The 22,522-nt window shown below is 32.7% G+C and overlaps 3 protein-coding genes and 1 long non-coding RNA gene across 4 annotated transcripts in view; 2 read left to right on the top strand and 2 right to left on the bottom strand.

Moving 5' to 3' along the window:
- Positions 1–112: 112 nt before the first annotated feature.
- Positions 113–1,442, top strand: LOC135840015 (uncharacterized). Its single transcript, XM_065356327.1, has 2 exons — positions 113–282; positions 491–1,442. The coding sequence occupies exons 1-2, from the start codon at positions 163–165 to the stop codon at positions 1,013–1,015; spliced, it is 645 nt and encodes a 214-aa protein (XP_065212399.1). The 5' UTR covers positions 113–162; the 3' UTR covers positions 1,016–1,442.
- Positions 1,443–6,107: 4,665 nt separating this feature from the next.
- LOC135839747 (pyridoxine/pyridoxamine 5'-phosphate oxidase-like) lies at positions 6,108–11,835 on the top strand. The gene is made up of 8 exons (XM_065355921.1): positions 6,108–6,261; positions 8,241–8,314; positions 8,396–8,549; positions 8,842–8,941; positions 9,070–9,123; positions 9,213–9,412; positions 10,063–10,275; positions 11,606–11,835. The coding sequence occupies exons 1-7, from the start codon at positions 6,140–6,142 to the stop codon at positions 10,226–10,228; spliced, it is 870 nt and encodes a 289-aa protein (XP_065211993.1). The 5' UTR covers positions 6,108–6,139; the 3' UTR covers positions 10,229–10,275; positions 11,606–11,835.
- Positions 6,434–7,837, bottom strand: LOC135839748 (thioredoxin-like). The gene is made up of 3 exons (XM_065355922.1): positions 7,380–7,837; positions 7,161–7,284; positions 6,434–7,045 (listed from the first exon to the last, which is right to left on the bottom strand). The coding sequence occupies exons 1-3, from the start codon at positions 7,700–7,702 to the stop codon at positions 6,929–6,931; spliced, it is 564 nt and encodes a 187-aa protein (XP_065211994.1). The 5' UTR covers positions 7,703–7,837; the 3' UTR covers positions 6,434–6,928.
- Positions 11,836–18,769: 6,934 nt separating the features above from the next.
- LOC135838331 (uncharacterized) overlaps positions 18,770–22,522 on the bottom strand; it is a 120,200-nt gene continuing 116,447 nt past the window's right edge. Inside the window, exon 7 of the long non-coding RNA XR_010557387.1 lies at positions 18,770–19,121. This is a non-coding gene — a long non-coding RNA (uncharacterized LOC135838331). The remainder of the gene's footprint in view (positions 19,122–22,522) is intronic.

Here is a 22,522-nt window from a genome sequence, read left to right as displayed (position 1 = left end):
TACACAACTCGTACGGTTTTACTTTCGGTGGAAAAATACTTATCCATTTTTATTACTTTCGAGATAAGCTGATTTTTATCGAATTGATTAAATTTCTAAAATCATAACGAATCAGATGTAGGTAGGTACTTTTAAATAAGTAACTCGGCAGATAGTTTGAAAATGACTCCACAAAAAACAGAAGTACTTTGGATCGTAAGCATATTATTGTGTTTGAATAATTGTGTCAAAAATGACGTCCTTTCCGAGTCATCGGACTCTTACGATTCCGATTCCTTCTCAGTAAGTGCTTAATTTGATTCAAAAATTCATCCATATTCGATCGTCAAAAATTCAGTACCTTTCTAAAAAAAAAAAAAAAAAAAAAAAAATACTAAGTTCGCCAGGAACACGATAAGAATTCGAACTAATCAAAAATTCAAATCGAAATAAACTCAATTCCGTCCCCTTTCCAATAAAACCCTTCTAATCATTCACCTACTTCTTGCAGAGTGAATCGGAATTCACATCCGAAGAAACAGACACCAACAAAACAATCCGAGCCCTAAGAAAACACGGAGTAACGGACCAAATGGTCGATAAATTCAACGAAGCCAACGCCCAAGCTGAGAAAATCACCACAGATTTCATAGCCAAGCAGTTGAAAACTCTCAACGTCAAGACACCACTAGACAATAAACAATGTAAAGAACTAGCGAAAGAAATGCTAGAAGGAGTACGTATGTGGTTCGTAGCTCTGGAAATTGGTCTACCTACCATGTCCGAATACATAAAATTGATTAAAAAATACAACAGTACTAGTTTAGAGTTAAGCTTGCATATAAATTACTTTCTAACGACTACGTCGTCTGCTGAAGTTGATAACAAGCTGCATAACACGATTGTGGATACTATGCGAGAAGCCGGAGTGAAAAATTCTGAAATTTCGGAAGCAGTTCAGCCGGAAGCATTGGGGTATATGGGGAATGAGAAACTGGCTCAAGAATTAGTACAATTGGTTCTTGCGACTGAGTAATCTGAAATCTTTAGTGTAAATTTAGATGAAGATATTGTTCTATAGAGTTCGACTGGAGTGAAAATCAAAGTAGTTACCAATTGAAAGTTTTGGATTTGTTCCAAATAGGTACCAAAATAATACTTGACCAAAATTAGAATTAAGCTGGATATCTACAATTTTTGAAGTGTTCCTTTTCCAACCCAACTCAATGAAGAACATTCCCCTTCCCCTCTTTCCTGTCGGTTATATGTAATATCAACCTAACAATCCACCGAGTGATACCTAATATTTGAGTAGGTAATTCCTTTTGATGAAAACGAACAATTTTATAGCTTTATTATACCTACTGAGTCACAGTACCTTTTACACATTAATTATTCAATAATGATTATGTAGGTAAATTATATGTCTGATATACTAAATAAACACACAAAAAAAACACGTGTTTAGATGTTTACTACCTACCATCTTTAATTTTCATTTTCTTACAATCAGAATGAAGAAGTTCCTCCTGCGTTTTTTTTTGCAGCTTTCTTACCATTTTTTTTTTTTTACCTACTTTGAATACCTAAGTAATTGTGAAAAATCATGTTTATCCACAAATTGAGCTCATATCATTGTTCAAATGTAAATTTTTTAGGAAAGTCAAAAATCAAAAATTGCACTTTTTTAGAATGATCAAGTCGAACCAAAAATGAAATCGGTTCTTCTGATTTCAAACATTTTTTTTTTTACAGGTTCCCCTCGATGGCTCTATGGTTCAGAAAAAATGACCACCATTATTTTTCAGAGAGATGGGAGCGAACCTGAATTGAATTTTCATTGTGAAAGCTCCAGCTCGACTTTTCTTAATGAATACAAAAGTTGAAGGGTGAAGGCAACTACTTGCAAATTGGGCCAAAAATATAGGATATCAACACTCCAAGGAGACTGCAGGAGGAGGGCACAAAGTTTCGCAATTTTGATGATGATTTTAAAAAATTTTCGATTGCTAGGTATTAATTCTACGGTGCTGCATGAGTTGAAATATTCATTTATTTTTTCGATTCGATCCTTGCATACCCCCTCCTTTCCCTCCAGTAGAGTACCACATAAGATAGAAAAAAATCAAAATGACGTAAGTATGACACATCTTTGATTGTTTGCTTTTGGAGGGTGCTAATTTCGAGAATACATTTACCTTTTCGATCCGATCCCCTTGGCCCCCTCCAGTCTATCTTACATGAAATTATCAACATTCCCAGAAATGTGAAATTGTGGGTGACGCATCGTTCGCAAAAAAAAAATTAGATGATTTTTTATCACACTTTGTGAAAGAGGGAGTCTTCAAGTACCTACCTATGCATATTACAACCGAAAAAAAACAAAATGAAAAATAAAAGAAATGAAACAATTTTTTGGAAATAAACTTCCCTGAATCTTCAGATTTTTTTTCAGAATGTTCGTTCAGAAAATCAAATTTTACGTTGACTAAAAAACACTTGATGACTAAGAAATTTTTTGAAAGAAAAAAATTGAAAAATTGTGAAAACTCATGTAGGTATACGTAGAGATGTGCATTTTTCGGAAAAGTAATTTTGGTGAAATGAAAAGTGAAAAGTTCATTGAAAAGTGTGAAAAGTTGTGAAAAGTGTGAAAAGTAAATCGTGTGAGTCTCATTTTAAAGCTCTCTGCAAGAGGTTCAAATTGATGTTTTTTATGCCCATCTAAAACACAAAAAAACAAAATCATTTTTTTCCACCTAATTAATTGAATAGTGGTAGTTTTGAGCCTTTCTAGAGCCTCTAACATTTTTGGGTTCTTCAGTTTTGAAAAAAAAGTAGTGAAAAATATCAAAAATGGGTGCTGAATTGCGAAGGTAGAGAAGTGGAGAGAGTGAAACTTGATATTTGACTTCACCAATGAGGTCAGTGATCTCTGATGAGTAAATTGATTGGTCACTCGCTTTTTTTTGTGAAAACTGAAAAGTGAAGTGAAAAGTAGGAACTTTTCTTTTCAACTTTTCATTGAAAGAAAAGTACTTTTCACTTTTCAGACTGCACATCACTAGGTATACGTATAAATATCTCAAGAACTAACCCTCCAAGAGAAAAGCTAACAGTACTTCTTTGAAAAAAAATTCATCGTAAAATATACCGTTCGTCCAAAAAATCAAATTTTTTTATTAAAAAATATGAATTCAAAAATTTTTAAATTCTCCTTCCTAGACAAAGCTAAGGTTATTTTATATTTTTTTCCTGCGACAAATGAAAAATACTCACAAGGAAACCCAACCTCTTGAGCCCTTGAGGTGTCTGCCTCCGATTTGAACGGGACCGCGATTTTTGGAAAGAGCATATTCTAAAACCCCCAAATCCAAATTTTCAGCTGTCCAAGTTCATTTTTCGATTTTTGGCGAATTTTTGAAAATCCAAAATTGACCAATTTGGTGATTTATGCTTTTTTTAAAAAAAGTACGTTCTTGATCAGTAAAAATGTTCAAAATAAATCCTAAAACTGATATTAACCCCCTCCCCCATCCAAATTTCGCCATTTCCAGCCATTCTGGAGCCTCCAGCGCTATTTTACAATTTCTCCAGAATTTTGAATTTGCTCCAGAAGGCGTGAATATGAAGTTGGGCAGGTAAAAATCGAGTTGTGTGTAATACTCGATCTGTTTAACGACTTTATCCACATTTTAGTCGGTTTTGGGAGGGACACCTCAAGAGTGGTTTTTTGACCAGCTTTTTTCAAATAAAAAATCAAAAAAATCAAAAGTTTCCCGTTTGCGAGGAAATTTTTGAAATTTGCGCCAATTGCTGTATTTTGTCCAAAACAACCCCCCTGAGGCCGAGTTCCGCCATTTCTAGCCATTCTGGAGCCTCCAGCGCGATTTTTCAATTTCTCCAGAATTTTGAATTTGCTCCAGAAGGCATGAATTCGCCTCAAATGTGGATAAACTCGTTGAACAGATCGAGTATATCACACAACTCGATTTTTAGCTGCCCAATTTCATATTCATGCTTTCTGGATCTGGAGCAAATTCAAAATTCTGGAGAAATAGAAAAATCGCGCTGGAGGCTCCAGAATGGCTAGAAATGGCGGAACTCGGCCTCAGGGGGGTTGTTTTGGACAAAATACAGCGATTCGCGCAAATTTCAAAAATTTCCTCACAACCGGTAAAATTTTGATTTTTTTGGATTTCTTATTATGAAAAAAGCTGGTCAAAAAACCACTCTTGAGGTGTCCCTCCCAAAACCGACTCAAATGTGGATAAACTCGTTAAACAGATCGAGTATAACACACAACTCGATTTTTAGCTGCCCAACTTCATATTCACGCCTTCTGGAGCAAATTCAAAATTCTGGAGAAATTGTAAAATAGCGCTGGAGGCTCCGGAATGGCTGGAAATGGCGAAATTTGGATTGGGGGAGGGGGTTAATATCAGTTTTAGGATTTATTTTGAAAATGTTTACTGATCAAGAACGTAGGTACTTGAAAAAAAAGCATAAATCACCAAAATGGTTAATTTTGGATTTTCAAAAATTCGCCAAAAATCGAAAAATGAACTTGGGCAGCTGAAAATTTGGATTTGGGGGTTTTAGAACATGCTCTTTCCAAAAATCGCGGCCCCGTTCAAATCGGAGGCGGACACCTCAAGAGGTTCCCAGGGGCGTAGCAAAGTGATTTTACAGGGGGGGGGGGGGAGTAAATTCTAAAAAATGCCAACTGCAAAATCGATTAAAAATTTGCTCAAATAAAACAGCTTTGCTTGTACTCGTACTTTTGTCGCTCGGGCTATAAATTGTGATTTGAGGTAATACTCCCAATTTTTGTATTTGACCCAATGTTTTTATTTAACACTACTGGAAATTTAAAAAAATTGAAAATTACCTAACGCAATTTCATTCAAACTTTTATGTATAATTGGGGAGTAATTTCATTTTAAGAGCTTAAACAAAAAACGAAATGGAATTGACTCAAGCAAAGCGAGGGCAAAAGCTTGCAAAATTTTATAACTTGAGAGTCAAAAAAACGTTATTTTTCAAAGTCAAAAATGATATCTTCCGATCTTGATATTTTTCAAATTCGAGACTTACCTACTTGATATTTTTGTAGAAATTTAGAATTGGTGAAGTGAAATGCAAATGCCCGAGCCAAGCGAGGGCAAAAGCTTTTAACAATCTGTAACACAAAAAACCGAAGAACGTCATTTTTGACCATAGAAAATCATTTTTCTGGCATAAAAAGCTATCACAATAATTGTATTATTTGGAAAAATAAATAAATAAGCAAATGAAAAAATGAGTCAAGTATAAATTTGTCAACTAAGTAGGTGCAACATTATTGGTCAATTTGCCAACATGAGTCCTCAGGTATTGTATCATGCTCGCATTAGTTGGCAAATTTAGAATAAGAATAGCCAAATTAAATTTAAATTTATGGCGTTGATTCTGTTGGTTTTAGTTCTCTTCTATACTCAATTAAAAAATTCCAACTTTTTAAGTAAATAAAATAAATGAGAATTGTCGATTTTCGAACAAAATGAATAATCTCCTTGAAAAGTTGGCAATTTTGAGTTTCCAATTCTCAAGTACTCAGTTGGCATATCAAAAATGTACCTTTAATATAGGTACTACATTACATTTGAAATTAATTGTGTGTAGTTGGCAAAAGTTTAATTTTAACAATTGCAAATTGTCAACTTTTCAACTAGATAATAAGTAGAAAATAAAGTTGACAATTGTGAGTTCTGAAGTTCTCAGTTGGCAAATCAAGAATGCCTCAACAGTTGGTAAATTAACTTAGGTAATTGTAATATTTGTAATATCGAACTCTGAGTCAAAAACGCCAACTTTTCAACTAATGATTAATTGAAAAGTTATCATTTTGGAATTTTCATCCTCGTAAACTCAAAAATGCCAACTTTTTAATTTTTCAAACCTGCCGGGGGGTACCGTACCCCCCCCCCCCCCCGCTTGCTACGCCCCTGGAGGTTCCCTTGTCAGTTGTCAGTAGTCCTATGATTAAGTTTCAAATATACGTAATGATCCAAACGCAACCAACTTCCGTGTTAATAGGTAATAAAGGGGAAGGCCGAAGGAGGGAGTATTTACGACAACGCCGAAGAATCAACAGTCAACACCAACGTGATAATAAAACATGATCGTTGGTTCGTCGGTGAAGTTTATTCCAACATTAAAATCAATTTTTTACTTAAAAAATGTAAGACTTGAGCATTATGTTGGTGTTGGTAGTTCATTTATGAGATATCCCAAGAAGAGGTAATTACATTAAATCATCAATTAGCTTTCTTTGTTTTTTAATGCGATAGTTATCATCACACCGCTTAGTTCTCTTTTAGCTTCGTAAACTTGTGTAAATATTTGAAAGTACTCGTACGAGATACGAGTACAACTATCTACAGCATATCTTCTTCATTTTATGAGTTTCATGCGCATGTTAAAAATTTATTAAATTAAAAATTAAAATTAATTTTCATTAGAATTGAAAACTGAAAAGATTTATTAAATTAAACGCTTATCAGTTATTATTCGCAATATCCTGGCGCATGCGCTCAGCTCAACTCAGCTTGAATCGATTGACTAAATAACACCGAAAACGTACGTCTAGTTCTTGCGGAGAGAAACATTTTCGTTTATGGAAAAAAAAATTAAAAAACACAAGCAAATAAAAATTCTCAATCAAGAATGGAACAAAAACATATAGGCATAAAAAATGAAAAAGGACGAGGAATTTAAAATGGAAATGGATTTAGAAATATTGTGAAAAAATGTACCTACATTAACAAAAGAATTGAACCCTTAATAAATAAAATTTACAAAAATTCTTCTTCTTAAATAAGGCGATAGTCTTCGAAATTCGAATAATAAACCAACACCATCCTTCCACCGGGAGAACATTTTCCAACAAACCTAAAACTTTGCTCGATCAATCCACGATAAATTTTCCAACAAATATTTTCAAATCACTTTCGTCTTTTATTCCATGCAATGTTTCGATGACTTCGCCTCCTCGGTAAGCAACTATGATAGGGACAGTTTTAACCTATCGAATTAGAAAAAGCAATAACCCATCATTAAGAATAAATCGAACAAATCAGAAAAATGAAAAAAAATAATTATTGTCATGTCATAAGTCATAAGTGAAATGAATTCCTTACTCCAGCTATCGATGCGATTTTCTTATGATCATCTATATTGACTCTGGCTAGTTTAATTTTACCTCCTTTATCGTCGATCGCTTTTCCAATTCGAGCGGTCATGATTTTACAAGGATCGCTAGATCTACAATTAGGTACAAACAGGAGCATTAATTAATTAAACTCCGCGATTCTATCACTCTATACCACATACTGAGCAATTATTGGAAGAATACTAACTCTCCCCAGAACTGAACGATGATAGGTTTCGTACTATTGAGCACATTTTTCTCAAATAATGCCACAGTAGTAATATCGATCGAATTTTGGCAATAATAACTCTCAATGGGGACAGGGGCATCGGTCGAGGCAGCACCAACGGTGACCCTGGCTGAAGTTTCAGCAGCAGGAGTAGGAGCATCGGTGATTTCTTGGACTTCTTCAGCGTCAACGATTTCAATCGGAGGTTCAGTTTGAGCAGTATTCACCGAGTAAAAATTTCGAGTAACTGCCATAACCATCGTTAAAAAAACGAAAAATCTACGGTTCGAATGACTGAACATCTCGATGAATTTTTCAAATCACAATATCAACAATAAAATCACTATACAGTGCAAAAAAATAAACCGAAATGAACTTTTGAGTGGCTTGAGTCAAGGATCTGATCACTGATGGATGCTGTAATCAGTATTCAATGTACCTATTTTTTATATTTTGATTGGACATTGGACCTTTCATAATGAAATATCATTTCAACATCAGATTACTTAATTTCTCGAACGTCGATTTAATTAAAAAATAAATTAAACACGAGGAGGGCAATGTGAAGCTATCAATTTTATTCGAAGAAAGGAATTTCAACGTAGGTAGGTATCAACGAAACGAATATTTCTCCTCCGCAAAATTAAGACGTACCGAAGTGTTTTTTTAGTCTCTCTGCTCCATTCACGATGTTGATATTTTCTTATCACTACGTCGTGAAGACTTGATAATAGACTTATGAAGTGTACATACTTCTTGTTAGATATTTCTTACACTTACCACCGAATATAAATCAGGATTTAAAACGATGCACGTTAATTAATTATAAACTGATTGCAGGAGGTTCTCTATCAACATGGCATTGTTATACGAATCCAAAGGCGATGGTTCTGAAACAAAATACGATATATCGTGTAAGTAACATAAATCCGAATATTTTTAAAATCTTTTTACTCTATAATCCTTTTCAATATCTCGTTTATTTTCAATATTAGCCATGAGATGTCCGTACCTTTCCAAACCGCAAGTAATCAAAGAAGAACAGATAGAAAAAGATCCAATTAAATGGTTTAAAACATGGTTCGAGTTGGCGAAACAATGTAAAGAAATTTCCGAACCGAATGCAATGTGTTTGGCTACAGCTACGAAGTAATAAATTCATCTATTTAACGTAATAAGTAATAATTAATTACAACAGAATCGTATCAACGTGTAGTACACTTCATACTTACAATGGTAATCTTCATAATCCCAGAATAATTCACCGGTCACGGATTCGAAGACATAGATTTAGAATTCGTACGATCAAACACTGTCATCTTGACGAATAATTATTATTTTCTCACAGTCTAGAAAATATACATACGATATTACGATAGATTGATAAAATTGTGCTCATTTTATTATTCGTTGTAGATGATAAGAGATACCTTTTTTCCAGAGATGGATTTCCATCAGCTCGTTTCGTTCTGTTGAAATCCTTCGGTACAGACGGATTCGTTTTTTTCACCAACTCTGACAGCAGAAAAGGCAAAGAAATGGTACGTATTTCTGAAATGAAATAACAATAGAGATTATTAACATCGTCTAAATATTTATAATAAGAATATACTCGACTAAATATCTAATTTTCACGAACGAATAATATTATCAATGTTCAACATTACAGACTGAAAACCCGAACGTAGCTGTAGTATTTTATTGGGAATCGTTGAAGAAATCAGTAAGCTTTGAAATGTTCATTCTCAATATGGTATTGACTCTCAAATTTGAAATACTTTATTTCAGCTCATTTTATTTTCCTAATTTTAGGTTCGAATCGAAGGAAGTGTCAGTAAAATTCCACCGGCAGAATCTGACGATTATTTTCACAGTCGACCTCGTGATAGCCAAATTGGAGCTTGTGTCAGTAAACAAAGCAGCGTTGTGGCTAATCGACAAGTTTTAGAAGATATTAACGAAGAACTTACGAAAAAATATGAAAATAAAGAGATTCCGAGACCGAGTAATTGGTAATTAAAATTTAATATGACGAATAGTTTGTTCAGAAATAAGAACGAACAAAAATGAAAACTTGAAAAAAACATTAGACTGTGTGACTTGGGAACTATATTTTATCGCTCGTTCGTACGTAAAATTCGCGATTTCATTTTTCTCAATTCCGTTTTCATGAGTTTCGTAAAGAATTTGTCATATTTTTTCAAAATCTAAAGTTCTATTTTTTTTAAAAAAATCATCAATACAAAAAACAAAAACACACGATTACAAATTACTTTTCCCATCATGGGAACTTAAAAAAAGAAAAAAAAGATTAATTGATTGATGAACTTGATTAGGTATTAGAGGTATTAATTTAATAATGAGTTAATTTTGCAGAATATTTCTACGACTCATTCGGAAATTGATACTTTAGAAGAGGAAAATTTCGATGTGATAACTTACGATTCGTAGAAAATATGCCCTTTGCTTCTGAGAAAATAAAACAATTAAGAAATAATAAATAGAATTTTTTTCAAAATAAATTTTTTCAATGCTTTTCGTACACTCCTTCTCTTCAACTCAACGTATCAAAAATATTTTAAACCGTAGAAAAAAACATCAAAAATAGATATTTTCAATAATTAGTTCTTTGAATATTCACGTGAACTTTTCTCTGTTTTAGGGGTGGATATTTAATCACACCGAAGAAAATCGAGTTTTGGCAAGGGCAAAGCAATCGATTACACGACAGAATCGTTTTTCGAAAACCATTACCGGATGAAAAGCCCGATGAAGTAATGGTACATTCCGCTGAAGCTGGTTGGGTATACGAACACTTAGCTCCTTGAAGAATCGAAAATTAAATTACAGAAATAGGCATTTTATTCCTTCAAAAGTAAGAAACATTGAATATTGAAGCGAAGTAAATTGCGTTTTCTTTTCTCGAGTATTTTTTTTTTCAATAAACTTTTTATGGACTTCAAAATTCTAGTGTAATCGTTTTGTATAAACAGCAATAATGAAGTGTAATTTTTACATGAGTAATGCTGTTTTCTATCGTATTGGTTTCAAATGCGTAATAATAAAATTTAAAAATGGTCATTTTTCAAGTTTCATCTACGTTCAAAACAAATTGATCCCAATTACTGGCAAGAAGCTAAAATACTCATGACAATACGAACGAAAAATGTAATAAATGACTACAAATTTATCATCTATTCGTTGAATGTTGTATTTCGTATTCCTAATTTTATTTCATGAAAATGCCAAAATGAGAAATTTTTTATATTTGTATGTACTTGGATATTTTTGTTTAATTGAAAATGCTCTCGCAGTTATTTTCAACCTTCGCCTTGCTTCAGGGGAGAAAATTTACATTTCTGTTCTAAACACAAATGAAATAATGAAGGGGAAGGTGAATTGCATTTGAGAAAATTTTAATTAGAACAAAGATGACTGAAGTTTTTACCCATCTTTCAATATTACTCACTCTGTAAATTTAAAAATTCAAAAACTTGACGCAAAATTAAATTCAAATTCGAAAAAAAAATGAACACCTATAGAGCAATAATTAAATCATTTCTTTTCATAAGAACTTGAGAAGAGATGAATCATATTTATTATGTTCCAGGGTATTTTATCCTGCTTTATTTCCAAAATTTCTAAAAGAAAAAAAAAAAAAAAAAAAGGCTAGAGACTTTTTGCTCAAAAATGTCCTGTTTTTCATTCATCGAAATTTAGTTTTCTCCAAGTCTAAATTTAAATTAATGTTGAGATGGATAACTCGCCCTCTCCCTTCCATTAAAATATTTGAAAAAAGTTTTCCTGTCAAAGGTCCAGTTATTTTGCCAAAATTTCCAACAAATCCTGCTCTTTTTTTTGCCAAAATTGCAATAGTTCAATAGTTCGGTTTTTTCCACTTTTTTTTTTTTTTTTTTTTTTTTTTTTGAAACTTCCCATCAACAAAATGATTTTTTCCTTCTTTAAGAATCATGAATTTTATTCATTCCAATTTTGTTTGAAAATACATTTAAAAATTTCGTCTTGAATAAATTTTGTAAAGAGCGCAAATTTTTTACTACAAAAACAGAATCTGTTCACTGATTTTGGAGTGAAAAAATCTCCCAATTTCATTCGTTAGATTTTTTTTTATTGAACTCTAAAAACTTGGAATATAAATTTATTCTAATCAGTGAATTAATTTCATTTTTTTTTCTGTCTTACAGATCCTCCGGATGAGAATTTCAAGTTACCAATAATTGCAGCTTTGGATTAAAACCGTGGACAGAATGTAGCCACTTCGTCCCAACTAGTCATTGTAATTTGTCAATACGAAGCTTTATTAATTATACATCAGTCTACAATTCCATATGTGTCTTCCATTTTATATGTATTCACGTTGAATAATAATTATTCTAACAATGATTATAGTTGTAAATAGAACTCATTTCTCGTTTATCGGTTTGTTCATTTTACGCGATCAGAGACCACTACAACGTGCAGCTCAAAAAATTTCTGTGTAGTTCCAAAAAAGTCTCATGTTTTGAAAATTTATTGATTAAAAATGATTTTAAAAAAAACAATTTATCTACTTTCTTGGCAATACGTACATTTTGTTATTATAGTTTATGGAAAGATGAACAAAGCAGAGATGCAAATAGAATTGATTTTGAGTTTGGTTTGAATGTAGACCCAACTTAGATATTTTATGTTCAAAAATATTGTGTTCGGTTGAGTTTTTAGGGTTTTAGGAGAAATATTTCGCTTTTTGTGTTGTTTTTTTTGTGTATAGTGTACCCAGATATAATTTTTATCTCTTCCACATGATCTACCCAATGCAATGTCATAGTCGTAGATGGATAAAACAAATGGGAAAATTTATTCTTCTTCTAGGATGAAACCTTGACTTTTTACCTGTTTTTTTTGCACGATCAGAACATAAAAAAAAAAAGACGTTTTCTAATTAGAATTCCAGTCGAGATGAAAGTTTTTATATGTTTTTAAAGAAATTTAAAATTAAAAAAATTCTAATTCTAAAAGAAAAAAAAATATTTTGTTAATCGGGAATTTAAAAAAAAAAAAAGTGGAACAACGGATTATTGCAGTTTTGGCAAACAACAGATTTTTTATAATTTATTGTAAAGCAGATAAAAAATTTGTTTTTTGAAGGGAATTCCGGATTTGTATCAAACACATACCTGTCGGTCAAAATTTTAGCTATTGAAATGCACATAATTATATAATTTTTTATTTACCGATCCTGCATTAAAGCAGCATTGCCTGGAAAACAAAAACTCCTAAAATAGGTACATCAAAACTTGAGAAATCAACTTCAGAAGCTAAAAATTGAAAATTAGGATTTTTTTGATGTCCTTTTCAACCTATCCAACCTTCGAGTTTCGTTCCATAGTCAGAGATTCCACAATCAAATAGTTCCCTTGATAGAGCATTCAAAAATTTCAGCTTTTTGAACTATTTTTTTCAGAAATTCTCTCTCAAGCAAACATGATATTCTCATTTTCTGGAGAATAATCTTCAAGAATTCTATAATCAGAGACGTGCCAAACACCCAACACCCCTCCCCCCCCTGACAGAAAATTTTTGGCAAACAGTTGGACATTTTTGGTGGAAAGTGAGTGAGTCGGAAATTGTTCGGAATTCGGAAAGTTGGGAAGAAATTGTGTAAGCAGGGAAAATCAAAGAATCGCCACAAAACCATAAGTTTTTACTTCTTGAATTATAAATTTTCAAAAGTTTTCGCTCGGACCACATCAATTTCGTTTTCCTTTCTCCGACCAAAATTAGAGAATAGAAAAATGGATTTCTTACATAAAAAAAATGATGTTTCACTTGAAATTTTCCAAAAAAAAAGGGGGGGGGTCTCCACTTACATTTCATTCAAAACTGCCAGAAAGCCCTAACTTCTGCTGAAATATCAAAAAATGTCATATTTTTTGTCGAAAATTCAGAAACAATAATTTCTAATCTTTGCCAAGATTGGTTGTTTTTGAAAATACTATAAAAATTATTTCCTGAAAAAAAATGAAGAATTGTGAATTTTCAAAAGCTTTTGCCTCGTTTCCCTCGGGCCTCATTCATATTTTTAATAATAGGTATTATAATTTCCTAAAAATTGAAAATGCTATGGCCATGAAAACTAACTTCATACATCATCAAAAATTCAAGAAATGATGTTGTTTTACGTTACAATTACAAATTACCAATTTTTCAAAGCTTTCGCTCTCACTTTGCTCGGGCCAGATAGTTTTCCTTTTCATTTCTCTTACCAAAGCAGTAGGGTTGGAAAATTGACTTTTCACATCAAAAATAATGTAGTTTTTAGCTTTGAAAAATGATTCATTTTCGAAAGTTTTTGCCCTCGTTTTGCTCGGGCCTTTATTCCTATATTTGAAAATATTATAACTTCCTGATAACTATTGTTGAACTTTTTAAATGTTGAAGCTATGAAAATCAATTTTTTGCACAAGATATTTTACTTTTTGAATAATCAATTTTTTCAAAAGCTTTTGCTCGGGCAGATTTCAATTCTACTTTTCAATTTTTCAAAAAATTTCCAAGAATGAAAAATTGACTTCAGAAATTAAGAAACATAAGTAACCAAATCAATGGTGGAATCGATGCGAAAAAGTGCAAAATGATCGAAAAAGGTGCGAAAGTTCATTCAAAAATACCAAAAAGCACAAAATTTTGGCATTGAGACTTCTTATATTGAAAATGATTTTCTTGTACCTCACAAATCGTAAATTTTCTGAAGCTTTCGCCCTCACTAATGTTCTGTTCTCTTTTTGAATTTGATTTTCAAACGCCAAAAGGCTAAAAAAAAAAAACACGAAAAAGTGCGAATTTTGGATTTTGGATTTCAGTATCAATCTAGCAATAAAACGATTTAAATTTTTTGTCGAGTATGAAAGCATCTAGACTATAATCCATATCTACATGAGAAAGTGCTCTAGAAGTCAATTTTGTATTTTTTTTTCGGGGACCAAAAAAATGCGCTGCCAAAATGAAGGTACTACCAGCCCCATTCAGAAAAGTGCAATTTTGAAATTTTTTCCCCGCACAACGAGGGGGTGGACCCTCAAAAAGGTGATTTTGGGGACATGGTCGGGACCAAAAAAACTCGACGGGGTTGTGTTGGGGGACTTCTCCCGATGCCAAATATGTAATTTTTTCCGTGAAACCCTGCACAACTGCATTCTATGGCACTTTGAATGCGATTTTTATGCATTTTTGGCCATTTTTGATGGTAAAATGGCTCTTATGTCCAGGATATGGCTGGGGACCGAACGATTCTTGGACGTTTTTTAGCCAGGGCTATTTGAAGCCCAACTGCGCCAAAACGGCGAAAAAATACGATCACAACGCGATTTTATGAGCACTAATAGGCTTGTTACCACTCCCCGACCCCCAGAATTAAATAATGCATTGTGTATTCGATAATATCGATGCGACCCATCAAAATGGTATAAAATTTCGCGCTGAACTGAAAAATCGCAATGTTTTTTAATTCTGACCCCCCGCGGTGGAGTTTTGCTCCCTAAACTGAATATAACGATGATATTAAACAAACTTTGCACATTACAGGTCGATACTGAGGCTTTATGTGTACGCAATCAGAAACATTTTCATATTCGTTGCTTGGGAATATTTTTGCTTCAAAATTTTTCATTCAATCTCCACCCTCTCCCCTCCCCTTTAAGGACTATGTTGGAACATGGATTTGAAAACACATGTAATCAGAGTATTTTTTTCTCGATTTTCATATCTATTTTTCTTTCTGTTTTTACTCTATTCATCTCATTTTTTTCATTTACTTTTTTTGTACCTTTCATTGTTGTTCCATTTTTCTTGTTTGTATTTCTTTATTTTTCATTTTTTTCTCATTTCATCCGATTTCTTATCATTTATAATTTTTTCATCTTTCATTTTTGTTCCAATTTTCTTTTTTTGTTTGTATTTTTTGTAGATATCTTTCATTTTTGTTCCATTTTTTTTTGTATTTGTTTTTTTCTTGTTTTTCTCATTTTTCTGTTTTCACTCATTTCATCACATTTTTTTTCATTTACTAACCTACATTTATTGTATCTTTCATTGTTGTTCCATTTTTCTTGTTTGTATTTTTTTTCTCATTTGATCTGATTTCTTTTCACTTATATTTTTTTTCGTCTTTCATTTTTGTTCCAATTTTCTTATTTGAACGTTTGCATTTTTTTCTCGTTCTTATTTTATTTTATTTTTTTTTTCATTTCATCACGTATTTTTTGTTTGTATTTTTTGTATCTATCATTCATTATTGTTCCATTTTTGATTGTTTATATCTTTTCTCGTTTTTCTATTTTTTCTGTTTTTTCTCATTTCATCTAATTTTTTTTATCTTTCATTTTTGTTCCAATTTTCATATTTTCTTGTAAGTATCTTTTCCCTCGAATATTTCGAGTTTTTTTGGTCCCGACCATGTCCCCAAAATCACCTTTTTGAGGGTCCACCCCCTCGTTGTGCGGGGAAAAAATTTCAAAATTGCACTTTTCTGAATGGGACAGGTAGTACCTTCATTTTGGCAGCGCATTTTTTTAGTCCCCGAAAAAAAAATACAAAATTGACTTCTAGAGCACTTTTTCGTGTATGGATTATAGTCTAATCGTTTTTGAACATTTAAAATCCTTCATTATTTTTGTCTCCAACCCAACTCCCCTTTCTAAAATCTCTTTGAATCACATCTGACTAATTGGCATGAAAAATACTGGAGGAGGGATGGAGGTCTATAGGGTAAACAGATGGGAAAATTTCAGTCCCCCTCCACCCCACGACACATCACTTCATCACTCCTGGATCTATAATAATCCGAAGAAATCTAACCAAATGGACAAACTTTCTTAATGAAATGTTTTTTGAATCAAATGAAAATTTCCTTTCTTAATTTGGAGAGAGGGGTAGAGGAAGAAAGAAGGGTAAAAATCTTCAATTTGTGCAGCTCCAAAAATTCCACCTTTAGCCCCTGTATTTCAGTCCTTCCTTCAGGAAGCTTCGGGGCAATGAAGCTGTACCAACCCATTAAATCAAAGGCGTTAAGTCACGAATGTTTCATTAACTCGTCGTACATATTTTATAATTCGATTATTAGGTACCCTCGTACACTTTTTTTTTACCAAGCCGAGCAAATTCAAAGGTACATTGATTTATTCGGTACCATTATACTCGTCAACTTATTTACCTGGCTGACAGAAGGGTTAAAAGGCATCACATCTGACACCTGGGGAGTAAATTTTACTCGACATCAGCCAGGAACATATTTGAGTTTTCCCTCACTCAGATATATGTACCTATTTTGTATACCTATATAAAGTAGAAGACGAGCCCAAGACAGGACGTTGACTATATTATGAAAAAACAAACAAACGCCACATCACGTCGAAAAAATACCTACAATTTCCATATCCGTAGTCGTCGTAGAATAGCCAGCGGATAATTATTTCTAAACGATCATAGGTTACAGGTTTACACTAAAGAGTAAAGGTATACTATATACCTCGCGACCAAGCGAGCAGAGCAGTGCGCCATTGAGCAGTTTATATTATTATAGCACGTGGAAATCATTATACACTAAGATCATTATCGTCTCGCCTGCTACACCAATCAAAACACACGCTACATAGCTTTTAATTTTACAAACATAGCGACTCGATTTGCATATAAATGAAATCTGTCTTTGGGAATATTGTCTCGTGTTGCCACGTCATTAGTTCTAGCTGTTGTAGCTGTTCTTAGGCTCGCGACTCGATTCGGTTTCGGGTTGCCTTTATGTATACATATTTACATTTCACACGAGCCGGAGCCTCTGAGCCCAAGATCACCACCGAATGTGAGATACCCGAGTCTAAAATAATTAATACATTGTTCGCTGCTTCGCCATCCATACGGCCATAGGCGCACCGAACCTTATAGCTATTCAAACTACACTACCGAAAAGAGACCTGTGTGTGTACGTAACCTTATACTTATATTGCTGTAGCATCCATCCTCATCCAAAGATCATAAATCATCACACGCCGAATCTATTCTATACATTTATAGGTATACGTATGTAAATTAACTCGACTATTTCTATCGACATCATTGCTACGTTCATCTATACCTACCTTACCAATGTGCAGTATTTGTTTTGGCTACACCGAGAGATGATTGCTTTTTAATACGATCCACACAACCGAATCAAAGGGGGCCAAAGAGAACTACCATTTTTGGGCGCTAACCTGCTTCCTTAATGGTCTCTCCTCGAATCGGTAGAATACTTATTTATGCAAATAGCTCGCTATATAGCCCGAGCAAGGCGTAAAGAAAAAGAAAAAAAAAGGTAGGTAGGTATAGTTGAGGCTATTTGCATAATCGATGCGATACCCAGCAATACATTGATTATTCGCTTATCACAATGTTAGTAAACATAATAAATAACGTATCGTATTTTTATTGATTTTTTTACTCTCCTTCTTCCTCTTTCTTTCTTTCATTCAACCAATACCTTATATTTTTATACAGGCATTATAAGGTACCATATTTCGATAGCGCCACGAATAGGTAGGTACCTTAACGTTTGTAGGCCTTTAGGTACTATTTATATTTATATTTTTTCTATCAACACCCAAATTATCATCCCTACGGTTTAGCCATAGGTCAAAAATGATTTTAAATAAATATTACAACACTATGCCCAATAAGTTTTTTTCGTAGAAGGGGGAACCTATTTAATCTTTATTTAAAGCGCCAGCGCCACTATACGATTGTTTATTTTACCATCAACATATGTAAAAAGTACCTTCCTTACATATACGAGTCAGAGGAAAAAAAAACAGGTATCTCTCAACTTGGCTTGGCTTGGCTTGGCTTAGCTCCACATCAAAATAGTTAAGGGTTCTGTACACACAGAACAACAGAACCTTTGATATAGTCTTATCGCGAAATGTAATCATCAAACGGTGGCGACCTACGAAGATTTAAAGGTGTCCGAGTATTAGGTATATTTTATAAACACACATCACATAATACATATAAGAGATAGTTACGAGTATTACGATGGTGCTGGTAGCCACCTCACATCTTTGGTAGCTTCTTCCTTCTACAGTGCTCATCGGTTTCCTCTCACTCACTAAATATACAGATGCAGATCTAACTCATATATGTACTATGTGCATTGGTCTGGTTCTCTTTCTGGCTAATACGTGGGAAGGTAGAGGTACCAAGTAGACTATTTCAGTCTACGCTGTGCGATGATTCGAGATAATATATCTATGATTTATTTTATTTATCTATCTATTTACCCTTGTTTATTTAGTTTTGAGAAATATTTGACGTATACTAAAAAGAGATGAGAGATGACTTACGGGGCCAGCTGAGCTGATTATGTATCTGTATTTTTCGGTCTCTGGAGGAGTTTTCGTCCCTTGTCCGAGTTCCTATAGTCTCTCTAGATCGCCTTCTATGTGTAGGTATGTACTTCAGACGCATCTTTGCTGCATTTTTTTTATTTTTCAAGTGGTTTGGTTAGAGTTTTTCAACGTTTTGGACTCTGGAGAGATGGATGATTGCGGATGTGTTTTATCGTCTGTCTGTATGATTGCCTTTTTTTTTCATTTTGGTGGTTCGAAGTGGTGGCTCTGGATTTGGTTCCAGGCTGGTTGAGTCGATTGTGGAGGAATTCATCGTGGCTGATTTCTTGAGACGAGGTACCTGTTGACCAAAAAAAAAAAAAACGATAAATTGACTAAATTAATAGTTCATATTTTATGAATTCGAAATCATAGTTCACAATATTTCTATTTTCATATGTAATGGAAGGAAGAAAACGAGGTAGCAATAGCTGGTTTTCGTTCAGAAGTTTCAAAGCCCTCAATATATCTAATATGAAAAACCCACACCCCCTCCCAAAAAAAAACTAAAAAAAATCCAAAATTATGAAGGAATAAGAAAATTAATGAAAAATCTCAAAGTTTGATGATAAAAAGGGAAAAATAGCACGAAACTTGGCAATTTTCTCGCTTATTGCTCTTTTTATTAAGGAGGGGGGAGGGGGCGATTTTGATGAGTTTTTACAATTTCATTGTAAGTATGCAGCATTACAAAATCCACATAATGTAGGTATAGGTACTTACATTTTTGGGAATCCTCAGAACAAGAATAAAATAAATTGAATTGAGGTACATTGTGAAAATCAACTCAAAATTATTCAAAAATTAATGCAATGAAAAAATTACAAAGCCATTTGTACTTTTCAAGAACACATTAATTATAAGAATTTCAAACATTTTCAAAAAATCGATCCACCATCACTTGAAAATTCGGAAAAATATCACTCAAAATTGTTTCGAACGATTCGAAATTGCACAAAAACAAATCAAAATTACCAAAAAAAAAAAAAGATCAATAATCAAAACACCAACTTTTTCCAAAATTAGGCACTTTAAAAAAAATTCAAATTCAAAATACAAAATAATCAGAAAAATTACGTGAAAATCGATTTAAAATTACCACTAAGTTTGTTTACAAAATAGTGTACCAAAATAACCAATCAAAAATAGATTCAAATTTTCTGCTCAAAATCTATCAAAAATTGAAATAATTGTCACAAAACTATTCAGAAATTGTCAAAATTAATTGAAAACTGTCCTAGAATGTTTACAACGGAAGACTTAGGGGAGAGTGAACGGGGTCGCAATTGCTCTCCCCAAGCAGATGAAAATGTTGATTCAAAACGTATAAAAAAATGTTCTTTTGCTGTCAGAATTTTTTTTTTTTTTTAAGGAAAATTTTCACTCAAGCGGTTTTTATGAAATATTAAATTGTGTATAACATGAAGAATTTTCAGAAAATCATCCAAAATTGTGATTTTCTCATACCTGAAAATCTAAATTTTCCTTCGCCCGGGAAACATTTCAACTATACGTCAATGGATAAATTTGAAATTGTCCAAAATCTATTGAAAATCAACACCTTATCACGAATTTGTTCGATACTTGACCATCATGTCTTATAAAAATATAGGTAGCTACTAATAGTATATTGTTTATAAGTAAATACAAGTAAATACAAATAAAACTTTTTTTAAAAAATTCTTTTAGGATTTTTTCAAAAACATGAAATTTGTCATTCTTGAAAAAAATAGAAACAAATGAACGATTTTTTTCAATCTTGAATGTAAAATAATATATTTGTATGCAACGACAAAACACAAGCAAAATATAAAATATTAAGAAAATAGAAGAAAAAAATCAACGTTTGCTTTGTTTTTTACAAATTGTTCAAAAGTTTTGCTCATTGTCGAAAAATTCTAGCTTTTTAGAAATTTAAGTCTCGTTTTTGTACCTAAAACCGCCAAAAATTACAAAAAAAAAAAATTACTAAAATTGCTATAAAATGTGATTTTTTTTGCCAATAATTCCCAAAAAAATGCTCATTTTTTCTAAAATTGACAAATTTTTGCTTAAGTTAGGAATTTGCCAAAAATTGTCAAAAAGTATCACATTTTTCGTCAATAATTTCCTACAAGTCCTGGTTTTTGCAAAAATCGTCCAAGTCTAACTCATTGCTAAAAATTGTAAAAAACCCTCGCTTTTGAACAAAATTTCTAAAAAAAATGGCCGTTCTTTTGCAAAAAAATTCCAAAGTCTGATTTTTTTGAAAAAATGTTCAAAATTATTGCTTTTTTGCCAGAAATTTTCAAAAACTCATTTCTTTTGTTAAAACAATCAGTCTCGTTTTATGCATGTACTATTATTTTGTCGTTTTTTTTGGCCAGAAATTTCAAAAATTCTTACTTTGATGTTGTCAAAAGTTGTCACAAAAATTTCGATTATTCATCAAAAAGTTTCAAAATAAGTACAATATAGTTCAACAACTTTTTAAAATTGAAAATCAACTCGTAATATTCTGTTTTTTTATGTACATAATTTTGGCTCACGTTTTGTCACTTTTCTGGTTACTTTTTTTTTTTTTTTTTTTTTTAAGCTTTTTTGGTTACTGAATGTTGATTTTTTGGGGGGGGGGAGGGGGGATTGAGCACGAGCCCTGCACACAAAACAGCGAAGGGGACTGGAATTGCTAAAATTGCATTCCTCTTTAATAATGGGTGATTTCATGACAATTCGACCAGAGTTTCCAGAACTAAGAAACCATCACTTTGCATGAAATAGCATCACTCAAAAAGAACAAAATTATTGTGCAAGAGGGAGCCGGGCTTTGATTATATTGAGTACTAGGTAGGTATATATAATCAAAGGGGGAGGGACGAAGGAGGTTTTTCCTCGAAAAAAAATGATTATATGACCATAAATTAAACATTTTGAATGATTTTCTACAAATAGGTATTTAAAAAGCCCCAACAAGAAAATAAAAAAAAGAAAAAGGTCGATGTCATTTCACTGATTTTTTTTCAAAAAACGCCATTTTTCACTTTTTTTTGCAGAGCTGCTGAAAATTAATCAAAAATACATACCTACAACGCTCGAGCTAGGTAATTCTAAAAACTGCTCAAAAATTGTTTCCATTTCGGAAATTGCCATCAAAATCATCTAGAAAATGAAAAACTGATTCAACTAAGGTAAAACCATGAGACTTGATTTCATCAGTTCTAAGATCATAAAAATCCATTTTTCTTTCGCCCTTGCACCTGTTTCATCGACATTCAGAAAAATTTCGCGAACTAAACGGTTTCCAAAACTCCATCCGGATTTCAGATCTATACCGAATACCGATGCCTGCAACTGTAAGTAAATTCTTTTTGAAAAAAGCCGAAGATTAAAAAAAAACACGAAACAGATACAAGTAACACCAGGTCCTTATATATATCGTGATTCGAATTTCAGTAAAAAAATGAAAAAAAAAAGGGAAACCTGCATCGATCGAGTTAAGAATCCTTTCTCGCTATCATCTTCCACACACCCAATTCTCGTTTATTTATACCAAAAATCCTTCGGTATCTGGGGAAATTCCACCTTCTTGGAAGAAAAAACCCTCTTATGTAGGATTAACGGTGCTAACCCCCAAAAGACGAAATTTCTCTCGTTGAAAAAAAAAAGAGAAAAAGAAACCCTTGCGTAAAGACCATCTGTCTAGAAATCACGAAGAAAAGATGA

This window comes from Planococcus citri, chromosome 3 (genome assembly GCF_950023065.1).
Source record: "Planococcus citri chromosome 3, ihPlaCitr1.1, whole genome shotgun sequence".
Classification (NCBI taxonomy): Eukaryota; Metazoa; Arthropoda; class Insecta; order Hemiptera; family Pseudococcidae; genus Planococcus; species Planococcus citri.
Note: the sequence above shows the minus strand (reverse complement) of the source record. Positions and strands in the feature narration are given on the sequence as shown.